At 54.9% G+C, this 17,069-nt stretch overlaps 2 protein-coding genes across 4 annotated transcripts in view; one reads left to right on the forward strand and one right to left on the reverse strand.

Annotated features, from left to right (window-relative positions):
* Positions 1-755: 755 nt before the first annotated feature.
* Positions 756-3,261, reverse strand: SOWAHB (sosondowah ankyrin repeat domain family member B). Its single transcript, XM_071555360.1, has one exon. It carries the CDS (start codon positions 3,217-3,219, stop codon positions 895-897), a length of 2,325 nt encoding a protein of 774 aa, XP_071411461.1. The 5' UTR covers positions 3,220-3,261; the 3' UTR covers positions 756-894.
* Positions 3,262-7,001: 3,740 nt separating this feature from the next.
* SEPTIN11 (septin 11) overlaps positions 7,002-17,069 on the forward strand; it is a 48,038-nt gene continuing 37,970 nt past the window's right edge. For all 3 annotated transcript variants that reach the window (XM_071555361.1, XM_071555362.1, XM_071555363.1), the window contains exon 1: positions 7,002-7,114. In XM_071555361.1, coding sequence (XP_071411462.1) covers positions 7,088-7,114 — 27 coding nt within the window. In that variant the 5' untranslated portion in view covers positions 7,002-7,087. The remainder of the gene's footprint in view (positions 7,115-17,069) is intronic.

The raw sequence follows: 17,069 nt of genomic DNA on the forward strand, positions 1-17,069 counted from the left end.
ATGGAGCTCTGCTTATGAAGCTGCCTTCCCCCTGCAAGCTTGGAACCCATAGCACAGCACAGCTCCTTTAGTGCCCAGCACAGACTCCTGCTGCAAGGCTTTCCATCCCCAGGCGTGGGAATGGGGCTCTAGCCACAACATGGGTACCACTTCCTAGTCCTGCGGTGTGAGGAGAGCGGCTGGAGATGCAGGAATGAGGGAGTGGCATCGCTGCTGCTGGGCAGCCCCAGGCAGGTGTGGAAGGGAGCAGGGCTGTGGTGCTGCCCTGCATTCCTTTGGGCATGGGCTGGTGGGCAAGGTGGCCTGGGAAACACCCTTCCCTACTCCTGGCTGTCCCACTGCCACCCTCTGCCCCAGCCAGTGGCTCTCTGAGGACTCTTGCTGGAAGGCTGGATCTTGATCAGCTGCATTTTTAAAAGCAGGACTCATCCTTAATCTGCTGGGATTAAAAAGGGATGCAGTTTTACTACTCCCCAGAATTTAGGTGGTGTAAACAAGTGTTTTGCAAACACCAGGACCAGCAATAATCTGTCACTGTCAGCAAAAGCAAGCACTCCACCCTGCTTGGGGCCAGCTTTGAGCTTCAGCCCAGACCCACGGTCCCACTGATGCTGGGGATCGTGGCTGCACCCAGCAGCTGGTGCCAACCCTGTGGGCTGCAGAGGGCTTGACTCCCAAGGGTTCTGCCAGCTTCCATCCTCTCACTGGTAGTAAAGCAAGACATGGGAGGGAAGGCAGAGAGGCTCGGACAACTGTTCATTAGAATAATTTAAAAGTACATTCTTGGATGGGTTCAGTCTGTTTCACAGCTTTGTTCTGCCTGCATGGCTTCCTGTCGCAGGATGGCCACCAAGGTCCCATCTCCGCTGGCAGGGGATGCCAGGGAGCTGTCCCTCAGTCACTCTCACTGCTGGCTCGGCGGGATGCTGCCCCACGGCCATGCTGCACCCTGAGGCAGGACGGCAGTGCTGCCCTGCCAGTGGACAGCGAGTCCTTGCTGGCAGAGGACACGCTGCGGGCCAAGGGCTGCGTGGGGAACATAATTGTGCCCCGGGGTGCCTCCAGGAGCTGCCAGATCTCCCCCGAGTTGGAGCCGCGCAGGTATTCCCAGGGCCGGCGCCCGCTGCTGTCCCGCACCTGCACCTGGCAGCCCAGCTGCAGCACCAGCACCTTGATGACAAACTGGTGGCCGTGTATGGCAGCCAGGTGCAGCGGCGTGTACCCGCAGCCCGAGCGGGCGTCCACGTCCAGGGCCAGCCCGACCCGCTGCGCCGCCGCCGCCAGCTCCTGCAGGCCGGGCCCGTCGCCGTGCTTGGCCAGCCAGTGCAGCACCGTGAAGCCCGACATGAAGTCCCGCTGCAGGGCCAGCTCCGGCTCTTCCAGGAACAGCCCCCGCACCCGTGCCCAGCAGCCCGCTGACATCGCCACTAGCCAGGCGTGCTCCCGCTGGCCCAGGGGCACCGCTGGCCCCCGGCTTAGGGCTTTCCTAGGGGAGCCCTTGGTGAACGTGGTGCGGGGCTGCCGCTCACAGTCCTCGGGCAGCGGGGCGGGTGTGTCCTGCACCTCTGACAGAGCTAGCTGGCACCTGATGCTCCTGAAGACGGGCAGCGGTGCTGGGGGACAGCTCTCTGGGGCTTGGGGCTCTGCGGGGCCCTGGGCTGGCTGCAAGGACTGGGATGGAGGTGACCCGGCAGGGCGTGGCTGCAAGAAGCGGGATGGGGCTGGCTGAGTCGGGGACTGCGGCAGGGACTGGGATGGCGTGGTGCGGGGCACGACCCCAGGACCTGCCGGCAGTGTGAGGGTCTGGCATGGGTAAAGCAACAAGACTTGAGGATGGGTTGGTCCGTTGGAGGTCAGCCCCCTGGGTCCCCTCGGCAGGGCTGGCGATGGCCTGGTGGGGAGCTGCTGCAGGGACCTGGACTGTGATGGGGGCAGCCTGGTGGAGGGGAGCACCTCTGGGTCTGGTAAAAGCCGTGGGGATGAGGAAGGGCTGGCAGGGAGTGTCTGCAGGGACCGGGACAGGGGCAGCACCCCCGGGGCAGACAGCAACGGCAGGGACCGGGATGGGGGCAGCTCGGTGGGGGACAGCAACGGCAGGGACCGGGATGGGGGCAGCTCGGTGGGGGACAGCAACGACAGGGACTGGGATGGGGGCAGCTCCACGGGGGCAGACAGCAACGGCAGGGACCGGGATGGGGGCAGCTCGGTGGGGGACAGCAACGACAGGGACTGGGATGGGGGCAGCTCCACGGGGGCAGACAGCAACGGCAGGGACCGGGATGGGGACAACTCGGTGAGGGACAGCGCCCTGGGGCCCGATGACAGCAGCGGGGACTGGGAGGGTCCGGCGGGTGGTCGGCCCCTCGGGTTTGCTGAGGGCGGTGGAGCCTTCAGTAGGGGCATCCCGGTCGGGGGCTGAGGCGGCCTGTCGCGGGGCAGCAGCTCCGGGCCCGACGGCAGCGGTGGGGACCGGGACCGGGACGGCCGGACAGAGGGCTGCCCGGCGGCAGGCAGCGGCGGCGACAGGGACCGGGGCGGCACAGCGGGGGCCAGCGCCCCAGGACCCGGGGGCAGCACCGGCGGCCGGGAGAGCCGTGTGCCGCCGGGGGGAAGCGGCCCGGGCCCCGCGGACAGCGGCTGGGTCCGGTACGGGGGCGGCTGCCTGGGGGGCGGCGGGCAGCGGGCGCGGGGCGCCCCGGCGGGGCCCGGCGCGGGGACGGCGGCGGCGGCAGCGCGGAGCGCCCGGCGGCACTCGCAGCAGGGCCCGCCGCGACCCCGCGCGGAGCAGCCCCCCGACACCGCCGCCCCCGGGGGCTGCCCCCCGCACGGCCGCCCTTGCCCCGCCGCCTCGCCGCGGGGGCCGCGCCGCCCGGCGGGGTCGCGTCGGGGCGGCGGCGGCGGCGGCGGCGGCGGCTCGGGCTCCTTATTTTCCTCCTCCCGCTGTTCCTCTGGCGGCGACAGGTCCTCATCGAGGAGGTCGCGGTACCTGCGGCGGAGTACGATGTCCTTGGAGGCGCCGGGGGCGGCGGCGGGGTGGACGGTGGCCAGGGAGTTGACAAGACTCTTGAAGTACTCGCGGCGCTCCCGCCGCTGCTGCTCCGTCAGCGCCGGGTCGCGGAGGAAGCGCTGGAAGTGGCGGAGCAGCGCCGTGTTGGGGGCTCGCCCCCCGGCAGCCCAGAGAAAGTCCAGCACAGCCTCCTGGCTCAGCTCCCGCGCCATGCTCCGGGCCGGCCGGCTCTCAGTGCTCCGTGCGGTGCCGCCGTGCTCAATCCAGGTGTGACGGCGAAACCCGCCTCCTGCCGCGCCGGCCTCTCCGCCTCCTCCTCCGCAGCCGGGCCGCCACCGCCCGGTCGCCTTTGCCCGGGGTGGTGGCCCGTGGGGCGGCGAGCCGGGGTGACAGCGAAGGAGGAAAGCAGGATACGGGGGCTGGAGGAGCTGAGAAGTGCGAGGGTCATGTGCTGACTGGCAGTGAGGAGACAGTGGTTTATCAGTCGTGGCAGTGAACGGACAGGAGAGAATACACGCAAATTGAAATGCAAGAAATCCTGTGAGGAAAAGCCATTTTACAGTGAGGGTGGTCAAGTACTGGAACAGTTTGCGCAGAGAGGTTGTGGTCTCCATACTCAGGAGATGCTCCGTGGGACTCCTGGGCAGGGGCTGTGCCAGAGGTGCCTTTCAGCTGTGCCAGAGGCCATGTCCAGGGGTGCCTTCCAACCTGACCTGCCCTGTGATTCAGCTCCTTAGGAAAACTGGCAATAAAGATTCACAAATGTGCTGTGGTTCCAGTTAACTGATATTACAAGTGTGTGGGATTGTACCCATGTACAACAACCACACACAAATACCAAGAGTGCCTGTAGTCAAATCATATCTCATCTCATCTCTGTATTTGCTGTGTGGCTCAGATAGGTTGGACACACATTTTACCAGCGTGGGGATCTCAGGTATTGCTAAGTCTGTTATCACAGTGTGTCTGTAACAGCTGAGAGGGATGGACAAGATCAGAGCACCCATCGGACAGTGTGCCCTGTAAGCACTAAACAACTGAAAGCCCCTGCCCCAAGGAGTTTGGGGAGTGGATAGTGGGTGGAAAGTGTGGGAAGAGGGGCTGTGGTGGATTTTCCTTCTTACAATCAGGGAACACAGGCGTGGAGGGACTGAGCTCAGTGTAGGCTCGCTGGCTTTAAAGAGGTCTGGATCAGGCCCTAAGTCACGCTCCAGAAACCATCTCTGCTGCAGGCTCCCAGCTATCCATAAATATTTTTAGCTGCCTGTCATGTAAGCAGCTGGAATATCCTCCAGCCTGCTGCAACCCTCACAAACCACGGGCAGAGATTGCAATAGGTGATGTGTGCAAGCTACATCCCATCAGTGGGTAGGGCACAGGTGCTGGGAGGAGGATAAGGGCTCATGTTCGTATTTTATCACTTTGTACGTGTTTTGGTGCAGTTCTTCCAGTCATAAAATTGTTTCTCCCTGCTCTTCTGATGAGCCCTGGATTGCAGTCAAAACAGCATTTGTTAGCAGCATGCTCTCAGTGGAAGTGTCTGAGATGAAATGAATGGAGCATTGTGGTGTAGCTGTGATCACAAATAAGAAAGGAGAATAAATTGTGAAGATAAAACACTGGCACATGACAATGCAACTATGAAAGTGTTGCTTTGGCTTCATGAACTGAGGCATAAGCAGGAAGCTTTCCATGATACCACATTGCCCTGATTTCAGCTGGGGTTTTCACCCCTGTCTCACCCTCTTTGGGGGTTCTGGACGCAGCAGATCTCTTGATTCTTTGGGTGAAATTGGAGTGAGCTCTGAGTAGTGCTAATCACAAAAGGGAGGCAGGACCAAGCCTAATTCAACATGAAAGAAAAAAAAAAGCCCATCAACACAGTCTGGCAGCTTTCTGTTGTTATGCGATAAGATGTTGCCTTTAGAGAGCTGTGTACCCTTGTTTGTTTATAAACAGGAGGTGAGAGTTACCAAACTTGTGTCTCTGCTGTGTACCTTCTCTTCCCCTTTAACTGACAAATGGCCTGCGACTGACACAAAGGGGCATTAAAGCATTAACTCGCTGTGTCTGCAAAATGATGCCTACCAGCTTTGGAAACATGGAAACAACTCCCACAGAGTGTCTAGGATGAGGGACTGGCAATTCCCTTTGCTCGGGTACACATTTGTTAGCAGCAGTTACGAAACTTTCAGGAGCTGGGGGTCTGCTTCTTCCCACTGAGCACTAGGAATGCAAGGAACTGCACTAGCTGAGATCTGAGAAGATTGCAGAACATATCTTGGTGTTGATGTTTTTCCCCCCCTCTGCTCTTTCAGCACGAACAGCCATACCCAGGAAGGTGTGTGTATGCCTGAGTATCGTGGAGACACCTCGGCCACAGCTCTCCCAGCTCCGGGCCAAGGAAGGACACGGTGAGTCACATGAAGGTTTTGCGAGCGTGGAAGATTTTCATGTTTGTTAAGTTATGCTGATGCAGGAGTATCATGCATGCCTCTAATTCAGAGGAGGGGAAGCAGAGTCTGCCTCACCCACAGGTGCAACGAGGGCAGCTCTTTAGATCTGATCGTCAGGTTTCCACTAGAGGCTGCACTGGTCCGGGCGCATTTCCCAGCGCAGGCACGCTCGGCACCTCCTCACTGGAGCCGTGTGTGCAGGAGGAATTTGCCACAGGAGCAATAATGAGGTTAATATCGAAGCCTCCCTCACATTTTAGCATTAACACCTAAGATGTTACTGTCATAAAAGCACTGCATCAACTATGCTTGCAAGATGTTCCTGGTAGAAACCTCCCCGTGTCCAGTGTCCGTTGGTGTAGCAGCTGTGCCTGGTTAAGTGCACTGTCCAGGTGCAGATCCTCACCCCTGATGGGCAGCAGGGCCAGGAACTGTCCTGCACTTCCATTGGCTCTGGCTCAGTTTGGGGGCTCAGGGGCTTGGTTTGGGTGACCATTCTGAAAGATCAGCTCCCGAGTTCTTTGAAATGTGACTAAAAAAGCTGCAGGAGGGAGATACATGGACTCTGTAGCCCTTTGCAAACAGACTTGTGCTTCTTCATAGCCGTACAAAAATGGGGTTTGGAGGGAAAAGGAATGAGCTTGAGATCAAAGAGCATACAAATGGTAAGTGCATTGCTGAGGTCTGTTTGCTCTACCACTACCTTGGCTTGCTTGCTTGTAGGAGGTCTCTTAGCTTTTATCCTGCTGGTTTTTTTGTTGCGATTCTGGGGATGTTCACATATGGGGGTAGCTCTGATTTGTGTGTAATTCAGTGTATCCTTCATGCATGCAGCAAATTGTGTCTCTGTCTTCTGGAGCCTTGTGTGGTTTTATGCCTCACAAAGCACTGCAGGGCTTCATCGCTATCTTGGTTGAAGATTTGCAAGCAGACGTGTTGAGTTTAGCCCTAAGACTCCCACCTTTGCAGGTAAAGGGATGTCATGCTTATCACCGGGATGTTAAGTGTTTTGTCAGTTGGAGCGGCAAGGAGCCAGCTATGCTGTGCTTCACTTCGCCCCTGGAAATCACTTGTCAAGTGGGAGGGTGACTGGCCACCATGGCTGTTGTTTGGTACACCCAGTTTGCTGAAAAATGGAGTGTTTTGACAGGAGAGAAGAGCTCATAGAAACGAGAGGAGCGAGGTGTCAGGTTTTGCCCTCTGTGTTGTTACACGGGTGAGTCAGGGGCTCCTGTGTGCCTCCCTGTTTTGAGTATCTCATTGCCGAACCCACGGCCACGCTTTGCCAAGGTCCCAGGAGCAGAGGGGTCTGTGCTCTCAGCTGTGGGGCTGCCAGGGAGGGAGGCAGCGACTCTTTCGGGTGAAGGGGACGATACGCGCGGCCCGGCTTGGCGGGGCGCGGGCAGGGCCGGGATTAGCGCAGGGTGGCCGGGGCTCGCTCGCAGCACCGCGGGGCTCCCCGAGCGGCGGGGCGGTGCCGGGGCAGGGCCGGGGGGGTCCCGCCTCGCCGCCCGGCCCCTTTGCATTGCGCATGGGCCCTCCCCGCCGGGTGGCCATGTTGCAGTGCTAGCAGGCGGCGCAGAGCGGCGGGACGGCAGCGCAGAGCACAGCGCACAGCACCGCGATGGCCGTGGCCGTGGGCAGACCGGCGGTGCGCGGGGCTGGGGCTGCGGGGGCGCGATGGCGGGCAGGGGTTGTAGGGGCGGGATGCCGAGCCGGGGGTTGTAGGCTCGGGATGCCGAGCCGGGGGTTGTAGGCTCGGGATGCCGAGCCGGGGGTTGTAGGGGCGGGATGCCAAGCCGGGGGTTGTAGGGGCGCTATGCCGAGCAGGGTTTGTAGGGGAGCGATGCCCAGCCGGGGGTTGTAGGGGTGCAGTGGCAAGCCTGGTGTTGTTGTAGGGGTGCGATGGCAAGCCGGGGTTTTTGTAGGGGCGGGATGCCCAGCCGAGGTTGTAGGAATGTGATGCCGGGCAGGGGAAGTGTAGGGACGCGATGCCGAGCAGGGGATTGTTGGGGCGCGATGCCGAGCCGGGGGTTGCAGGGGTGCGATGGCAAGCCTGGTGTTGTTGTAGGGGTGCGATGGCGAGCCGGGGTTTTTGTAGGGGCGCCGTACCTAGCCAGGGGTTGTAGGGGTGCGATGGCAAGCCTGGTGTTGTTGTAGGGGTGCGATGCCCTGCCGGAGGTTGTAGGGGTGCGGTGCCCGCGGCGGGTTGCGGAGTTCGCGGGGCCGGAGGGCACGGCGGGCTCGCCGCGGCGCCGCCGCCTCTGCCCGTTCCTGGGGCCGGGGGGGCCCGCGCAAAACTTTTTGTCCGCGTTTTGGGGCCGCGACTCGGGATTTTGGCGGGGCCGGGCCGGGCTGGCGGCGGGCAGCTGGTCCCGCAGCCCCGCGCTCCGAGCCCACGGGCAGGCGGTGGCCCCCGGGCTGAGGTGGTGGTGCTTGGCCGCGAGTGTTCCTGCCCCGCCGCTTGCCATGGATGGGAAAAGCTGCGGGCGGGGTGGGCGGACGGGCCGTGCCGGCATCCCTTGGGGAGGGGCGCTGGGCTGCGGCGGGACAGGCTCGGCAGTCCCGCAGTGGAAGCCTCCCGAGGGACACGCGTGTCTTGCGTTTTCCAGCGTGATCGTTTTTCTCGGGATGTGGTGGCATGGAGTTATTTTTACGTCCATGTTGAGAAAGACAAAAGATTTCCCCTTTACAGAGAGGGGAAAAAAGAGCCCAAAGCCACAAAAACTAACAGATGCTGTTCATGGAAAAAAAAAAGGAAAAAAAGGCAAATCTCTCTTGCATCCAGCTTGAAGAAACGTGAATGAAACTCTACCGTGACCAGACTGAATGCACTTTTGTGCATCGTCGGCCGCGGGAGGGAGAGACTTGACCGACTTCCCGGCAACTTTTTCAGTGCTCGCGAGTCACACAGATGTTGCCCATGAGCCGAGGACTTGAATGTGGCTCCTTCTCACAACCAGAAAATGGTCTGCGTTCAAGATGTGATCAGAATGAGACAGTTTATTCTGGCGTTTATGATGTGCTTATGGATCTGCGAGGCTGTGTGGTTCCTCTGATGTGGCAAAGAAATGTATGGAGATGGGGTTAATGGTGTTACTGGAGGTGGGGAAGTTATGCTACTAAGCAAAATAAGAGCTGATGTTTATTAACAGAATACCTGTAAATTATACCAGCGATTTGTAAAGCTTCTTCTGAAATGGTTCCTTGATCTTAAGGTCTAAAGCACGCTTGGAAATTGAAGTTTGTCCCTCAGTGTTAGAAGATGCATTGAAATTATGGCTTCAGCTGGTTTTTAGGGCAGGCTGAAGGGTATTGCCAAGCAGAGTCTTCTGGCTTTGTGTGGAGCAGTAACCTCTCAACATGAATAGGCTCAGGAACGTGGCTTGTTGCAAGATGAGATTGCTGGTTGTTCCTGAGTATGTGTTTTGCTTTATTTTTTTGTCATTATGTTAAACTCATGTTGCTACTCAGCTACTCAGCCTCTCCAAGCCCATGAGCAATCCCAAAACAGCCTCCACAGAGGGTTTTGCACCAGTTAAACCAAATTCCTCTCTGTGTGCTGCTGAGTCCAGTCCAATGGGACTGACTGCAGGAAAAAGCATCCTTCGGCCTGAGAAGTGTGTGTGTGTGTGGGAGAGGGAAGGATGAGGGCACTCAGCTTCCTCGCAGGCAGCTCGGGGGCAGACCCTTCACCCTCGGGAGCCGGTGCTTTTTGCAGAAGATTTGTTTTATCTTGGCGTGATAAGAGAAGAAAGGACAGCGGGCTGACAGTCAGGAGATGTTGGGGGTGTTCTGTCTCGTGTACCTTCTTATCTAACCCTCTGTGCCCGCACTTGGCGTGCTGCTGTTGTGTTGCGGGGAGGGCGGCCGGGAGTCGGAAGGAGCAGTTAATTATATGTTAGAGCAGGGCAGGACTGGTGAAGATTTGTTTCGCAACTTTGTTACAAAATCTGATTGAGCCCGGAGTGGTACTTGTCTTGTTGGAAAGGGAATTAATGGCAGGGGAAAGGAAAGGAATGAAACCAAAAGCGAGTCAGTTGGACTTAAAACGATGATAACATTCCTGAGTCACAACCTTTTAGGTCCTGGCAGGATATGACATTATGTTAATTGTAAAAGCATGCATAAAAGATAACTTGAGCAAACTGCTCTGAAGCGTCTGTGTTTAATTGTAGCCGAGCAGGGCGTGTTGTGGAGGGATGGGCGGCTTTCATTTTCGGGCCCTGATCCCACAGATGTGAGGGCACATGTGTCATGTGCTGCCTGTAATTCCATTTGGCTTCATGGAGGCTGCTCTGGGTATGTAAATGTAAATGTAAAGGCGTGCATAAGCCCAGCTCGGGCAGGATTGGTGCTGGGAGCTGCCCCGGGAGCTCTCAGCTGATGGAAACCATGTGTGTGCTTAAACATGCACCAGGCTGGGAGCTGCATGTGGCCGTCTGGGCCCAGGGTGACAGAAGCCACTTGCAGTATGGAAACTGTTGAGGGGTGCTAATTATGGGACCCCTTTCTTCCTCCTGGGTTAATTCCCAGCATCCTGACCAGTGTGGGATGGTTTCTTAGTAGGTCAGAGAGTGAAATAGGGCTCTGTCCTCCCTACTCTTCTCTTTATGTGTTTATCCTGAGTGTTTATAGAATCAGAGCTTGATTGTGTGAAAGGAATGAAGCTTGTATTTACTCAAACATAGACACTGATGTGCACCCCTCTCCAAGTCAAACAAAAACTGAGGGAAAATGGAGCTGGAATGCAAATTTTACATGGGAACCATAAAAACGTTATCTGGGAGATTAAAACAGCACAGTGTATTCTTCCATCTGTTTTAAAAGTACTTGATAATGAGAGACTGACTGCTGGTTTCCATGGAGGGGAGGAAGGAGAGAGTGATGGGAAGGTAGAGAGTGGGATGAGCACAAAGAAAGGGGGTGCCCCTTGTCTCTGAGTGTTTCTGTGCTCTTGGTAACCCAGTGTCTGGTCATCTCCACTGCCAAAGGTGTGACTGGGTGGGAGAGGAGCTGGTGCTGGTGTGGAGCTGACAGAGTGGTTAGGACAGCAGTAGGTCAGGGAGGGGACTGTTGTGCTCCAGGCATGGGTCAGCAGTGCCCTGGCTACTCTGCAGCTTGTCCTCTTCCAAGTTAACTTCCAGGCTGAGCTGTCCCTGCTGCTGGGCGTGCTCCAGGGAGCAGTGCAGGCTCTTCTCACTGTGACTGTGGTGCTGTGGGCGTGGGTGGGGCTGCTGAGGTGGCCAGGGCACAGGGTTAGGCTTCCTTGCCAGCTTTCAGCTGCTGAGTGGGGTTTCTTGGGCCTGGCCTGGCTCAGCTCTCTGCCCCAGGGAGGCAGACCTGGGTGGTGCACACAGGACTGTATTTTAGTTTGTGACCTCTTCAGTTTCCTTATTCACCTCGGTGCCTTGTTTGCAGTAGGAAATTCTTTCAGACAATTCTTGCTGCTCCTGTTGATGTTAACAATGGTGGGAACCTGCCTACTTCTTGCCTTTTTCCAGCACAGTTATGGGACAGGTTATGTGCCCAGCCCACCACATGCTCAGGGCCTCTAGCTCTTCCAGCACAAAGAGAGCTGGTCTGGAGTCAGGATTTGATGGAGATACTTGGAGAGTCTTTACTTTGTGTAGATGAGATGATGTGGAATCAATTTTAGTGTCTGAGCAGAGCCCCTAAAATAATGCTGGGGATTGATTAAGTAAGAATCTGAGAAGTGAAATACTTACTCAGAGCTGAGGCATGTTTTGTATGTCCTCTTCCCATCCCTGCAGCCCCTGGGAGAGAGGAGGCTTGACTGGCTGGCTGCCTACTCTCGAGCCATTTGGGGACTGTTGGTTCTCTTTCTATGGTTCTTCCTCCTGAGGTAATTCCAAGAGCATGGTCAGGACCTCAGTAGCTTGTGGCTTGCTTTGCAGGAGCAGTGCCAGGGGAATGGGGTCTTCTGTTGGCTTGGCAAGTGCTCCTGCCTTTCCCAGCCCCTCCTCGGTGTGGTTTGGCTCTGGGCTGCAGTCCTGAAAGCCACAGTGGCTCTTGCTGGAAAAGATACAGGAGCAGCTTCAGCGTAGAACTGTTGGATGCAACCAGGTGATTTAAAAATAAACAAAAAAGCCTCCCAGTAGTACTTGAAGCTTTTTTTAGGCACACTCTGTAGCTGCCTTTGCTTCCAGCTCTGTGAGCAGCTCTGCAGGCTGCTGTAGTAAGTGATGCAGAATAATGGCTCAGACAAACACCACGGCGTGGGGAGAGCTCAGTGTTAGTTCTGCTGGAGAGCGCTCAGAGCACAGCCAGAAAACCAAGACCGGGCTCTTGCTCTCCTGGCTAAGAGCAGTGGTAACAAAAAGTAACCCCAAATGTTGTTTTTGATTGCTGGCTTGCCTGCTGCTGTGTGATGGGAATGGGAGATGCTCCTTGGCTGCTTCTCCCGTCTGGATGCCTTTCCTTGTCCTCTGCACTGTGGTGCCTGGTTTAGGTGTGTGGGCAGGACTTGCAGCAGTTGCCAGAGCTCTTCTTGTCCCCAGCTCAGGCAGGGGTGATTAATGTGGGTTAGGCAAGGTCCACTTGACCAGGCATGAGGCAGTGGGGAGAAGCAGAAGCAGCTCCCTGTAGTTTCCCTTTAGCTTTTCTGTGAGCTTTCCAAATCCTGTGGAGTGTTCTGCTTGTCTGTTTTAAGTGATGTCCTGTTGCCCAGAGCCCGTTATTGCCATTTCCCTGCGAGTCCAGGTATTTTCCTGAGCTCTGATTTACAAGACTTGAGCTATCTTTGGGACTCCTTACTTGAAAATACACTCCGTGCCTGTGTTTGGGGAAGTGGCAAAGCAGCCTCAGGATCTGAATTTGCACTTAGAGCTTTTGAAGCTGCTCAGAATAGGAAGGAGCTGAATCTTTTCTTGCAGGCTTAAGCTTTCTGTTTTCTGTAGCAGCATCCTACAGAGGGTGTTGTCAAAGCACAGACTGCTGCTGTTTTGGGGAGTTGGTTTTTTTTTCTTCCATCTCAGCTTCTTTAGATCTTTCTATTGTCTAACTGCATATTTTGTCGCCACTTGTGCATCCCAGATTTATTTTCAGATGGGATTTAGCTGCTGGAAATACGTTCTTAAAGTACTGTAATTGTGGGTTATTTCTTTACCAGATCTGGTCATGAATACTTGGCACAAGCTGATAGAAAAAGACTTGTTTTAGAAACACTTTGGTCTCGCCACGGTTGTTGCCTGCTTTGCCAGTGGCTGCTGAGGATGGATTCCTGTGCACAGCAGCAGTTCTGGGGGTCTGCATGGATATTATGTATTTCATTCAGAAATTATTGTAACCTCTCCCACGTGATGGGTGTGGAAACAAGAAAGCGTTTTGAATCCTGAGGGGGATCTCTTGGGAATGACTTGCAGGACTGTTGAGGGCAGTCCGTGGCTGTGAAGGTGTTTTGCCGAGTCTGGGTGTTTTTGTGGTGGGATCACTGGGTACAGAGTGAATTACAGTGTCCTGTGTGAGCAAGAAGTTCAACAGAAACTGTTTGGCAGGCAGGTGGTGAATGCACCAAGTGCTGCTTTTGCCCTCCAGACAGAGGTTCCCACCTGTACCCATGGCCAAGTCTTCGCGTTTTGCACAAATCCTCTCCTTCCAGCCCTGTGAAAACCCATCTCCTCCAGTCTGAGTCAGCTTCTGACTGCTTTCAGGTGAGGGAAAATGTCAGGCTGATGGTCCTGGCTTAGTTCTTCTGGGACATCCTGGGGATGAGAAATTTTCATCCTGGAAAGGTGAAGGTGTCAGGTTATCACTGACACTCGTTCTTGGCATCTCTCTGCAGTTACAGGAGTTTTGCCACATTCTCCAGATGTGTGTGGGAAATGTGCAGTAGGAAAAGCCAGTAAAGAAGTGGTGCATAAATGCAGTTGGATTTGTTTCTTTTTATGATTCAAGACTTCTCTTTCCTCTGCCTCCTTTTGTTTTAATTGGTAGAATTACATTTCTTGTGTATCTGCAGTGAAAGTGGAAACAGCACAGCCAATGGTATTGCAATAGTCTGTTGTTGCTTTGTTCCTAGTTTGAGGTGTGAAGACTGGTATTGTCAGGAACTGTTGAATTAAATAATTGGAGACAGTGCTCATTTCTTGTCAGCTTTTACAGCCAAGAGATTAGATTGTCATCGTGGGAGCAGGTACTGCCAGGAGTGATTAGGAGGCTTAATGCAGCCATCTGGGACCCAACATATGCACAGCCCTCAAAGCTTCATGGCAGGACCCCCAGAGGAGCAGGGACTCTGCCAGATCGTCTGGGGACTTGTACTGGTGATAAATCACACCACCACCACCTCTGTTGGCTGCTGCTTTTTCCTCCTTCAGATCTGGTTCATGTCCAGCTTGGGCTCTGGCAGGCCCTCCTTGTGCCTTTTGTTTTTTGGGCAGTCAGAGTTCTGAGCTCTTAGAATTTTTACCTGAGTGTGAGTACAAGGGTATGGACACTGGAGGAGGATAAAAGTAGTTGTTCAAATCCTGTTTTCTCTGTGAAGCTTCCCATAGCTTTCCATAGCAATGAATTACAGAATCAGAAGATTAAGACTTTTTAAATTACATTTGAAAAGGGTTTTATTGGTTTCCTGTATATTGTGTGTAACTTGCAAGCCAAGGAAAATCCCTAGTGCTTTTAAATGAATGCTTTTCTGCCACAAAGTGTCTTTTATCACAGAAAGTGCCAGCCTGGTCTCTTTCTGTTTCATCTGCCTCGTTAATATTAAATACCTGGTGCTTTATTATGGCAGCAAGAGCAAAGCAGGGAGTTTCAGCTGATATCTGACAGTGGCAAGCTGAGATTAAATGACACTGCAGTGCAATCACTATATACAAAGGAATTGGTGTTTTTCAGGAGTATTTGACCTAATTTGTTTTTTTTTCCTCCCCTTGTCTTGTCTTGTGGGGAAGGGAAGGGTTTGGTCCTTGCAACGCAAGGCACTGGTGTCCAGTGGAGGAGGAAAGTGGCACCAGGCCCAGGAGGACCTGCATGGGAGTGTCTGCCTGGGCCAGGGGGCCGTGCTGAACCCTCCTGGTGCTCCGAGTTCCAGGGGAGCTGTGTGAAAGTGGGAAACAAACAGCTCCTGGGAGAAGTGCCTCTCCTGCTGGGCTGCACACTTGATGGTCACTGAACAATTAGCACGAGCCACTTTGGTCTCTGTGGTTGAGCAGTGCTGTCAGGGGACCTTGGGCTGTGTGTTTCCAGGTAGCTGGGCATTCACCCTGCTGGAAAGCACTCTTGCTATCCACCATTTGGAGAGAAGCAATTATTAATTATTAGAGCATTAATTGCAACAGCCACTTGGGATCAGGGCTTGTGTGGCTGGCATGCTGTGGGTGTTTCAGCTTCTGCTTTGGTGGGTGGTCTTGGGCAACTCCCTTTGTCTTGGTGGTGCCTTTGTTTTCACCGTGTAAAGCAGAGGGTCATTCCCTCCCTTGCTTTGGGAGATGCCAAGCTGTGACCAGGCAATTAATAGCACAGCCATAGTCACCTTTGCAGACCTTGCCCTGCTGCACCACATGGAGTGAGACCTTGTGGCACAGAGGCATTGCCAGACTGATGCTTTTAATTAAAACCACTTCCAAGAGAATAACTATTCAAATAAGGTAATAGGCGAGTTATGTTTTCAAGGAGATACAACAATAAGGAGGAAAGGTTTAAAAGTGAGCAGGGTGAGTAACTCTGACCTTGTTCCTCTGGGTTTAATGCAACTGAGGGCAATTTTCACACAGAGCATTCCTAAGTCATAGTTAATTTCTCTGTTGTAGCCCAGAACTGTTTAAACATGAAAGCCTGAGGTGTTTTGTTGTTTAAACAAAACATTATTTGAAATTGTAGTCTGCTGTGACTCCTGTCTGTTTCTGTGCATGGCTACATTTCCTCCAGGTTTGGTCTTGCCAGGAATGCAGCTCAGGAGAGTGTTTTTCCTATGGGATGTGCATTACTGGATTGTGATATAACCTGAGGAAAGCACTATTTTTTTCTTAGCCTAACCAATGGTTTCTTGCAGTGAGGTGAGCCAGGAAGCCACAAGTTTAAATCCAGGCTAGCTGTGGTACAGCTCACATGCTGCCCTGGTTTCAAGGTATAAACTTCATACAGGCTAGAAAAGGATCAGTGTCCTGGCATGAGGTGGGTGGTGGATTAGAATCCCCAGTGAGGAGTCCCAGGAGAGAAGTGTGTGGGTGTTGTCTGTACCCACAACAGCTGTGGTCAGTGGGACTCAGCAATAGGACAAGGGGGCACGATGGGCTTAAGCTCTGCCAGGGGAAATTTAAGTTGGAGATCAGAAAAAAATTGTTTGCAGAGAGAGTGCTCAGGGATTGGAATGGGCTGCCCAGAGAGGGGGTGGATTCCCCATCCCTGGAGGTTTTTCAGCTGAGCTTGGCCGTGGCACTGAGTGCCATGATCTGGTAAAGGGACTGGAGTTGGACCAAGGGTTGGACTTGATAATCTGGGAGGTCTTTTCCAACCCAATTGATTCTATGGTTCTATGACTCCTGGAGTGTGTGTGCTGCAGCATCCTGGCAGTGGGAAGCTGTGCAGGGCAGGGGCCTGGTGGTCCTGGTTTGGTGCTGTGCCTTGCAGGGACGGGTCATGGCCCAGTGTCTGGAGTTGAGTGGTGCTGGATGGGAGGACGGAGGGTGGAAGTGGCTGGATGGATGTGTGCCATCCTCCAGGGTCCTGTGCAAGTAGGAGGATGTATAAGTAGGAAGACTGGGCAAGTCCACTCTTGAGGTATTGCTCTGGTTTGCAGCCTTAGAGGCTGCTCAGTGACCTGAGAGAACAGGAATTAAACCCTCCTGTGCCCAGGGAAGTGCCCTGTGCTGACTGCCCTGGGGTCGGCACGCACTGCTGGCACAGCCTTGTGCTGTGTTGCTGTGTGTGGTGCAAGTGGGAGCCTTAACCACGGGCAAACCCAGCTTCTCCTCCTGGGCAGCCCTGAAGGAAGAGCTGGGCATGAGCCTTCCTCCTGGAAGGCTTCTCAAGTTCCTGGAGCAGTTACTTCCCTGTCAGACCCCACCAGTGTGGAGGCTGCAGTGTTAATAAGGAGTATCCAGCAGCACATCCCTTGCTTTGCTATTTCTCATTAAATAACTGGAGCCAAGGGCAAAAACGTGCAGTGCACATGGGAATTGTGCCCCAGATTTGGGATAGGCAGTTCTGCAGCACTTGGAGTCTTAGAGCATGTCAGAGCAGGGAGCTCCTTCATGAGAACTAATCCTCCCTAGACCTCTGCAGGGAGCGCTCGCTCGAGGCAGACTTTGTTTGCCTTGGGGTATGTTTGTCTTCCCGAATCCTTAGGTTTGGCTCCGTGAATTTGTGACAGGCCTTACCTGCTCTGTCAGGTCTCTAAAGCCTTGCAGGGAGCCAGAGCCTGGTGCAGTGGAGCTGCTCATCTGTCACGGTGGTTCCTGCTCCGTGCAGGACTCGTGCTCAGCTGCCGTGTGGGGTGGGCTGAGCAGCTCAGTGCTTGGCTTACAGATGGATCCCTCACGTGCCCTCCTGCCTATCCCGGGGCTTCCAGGAGGAGAAATCCGAGTGCTGGGAGCACACCGAGCCACGGCGTAAAGTTACGGTGGGAGGTGCAAGCGAACGGC

This window comes from Pithys albifrons, chromosome 5 (assembly GCF_047495875.1).
Source record: "Pithys albifrons albifrons isolate INPA30051 chromosome 5, PitAlb_v1, whole genome shotgun sequence".
In the NCBI taxonomy this organism is placed as follows: domain Eukaryota; kingdom Metazoa; phylum Chordata; class Aves; order Passeriformes; family Thamnophilidae; genus Pithys; species Pithys albifrons.

What these genes read in the sequence shown, in the direction of transcription:
- SOWAHB (XM_071555360.1), bottom strand. Translation starts at nt 3,219, where the DNA reads ATGGCGCGGGAGCTGAGCCAGGAGGCTGTGCTGGACTTTCTCTGGGCT.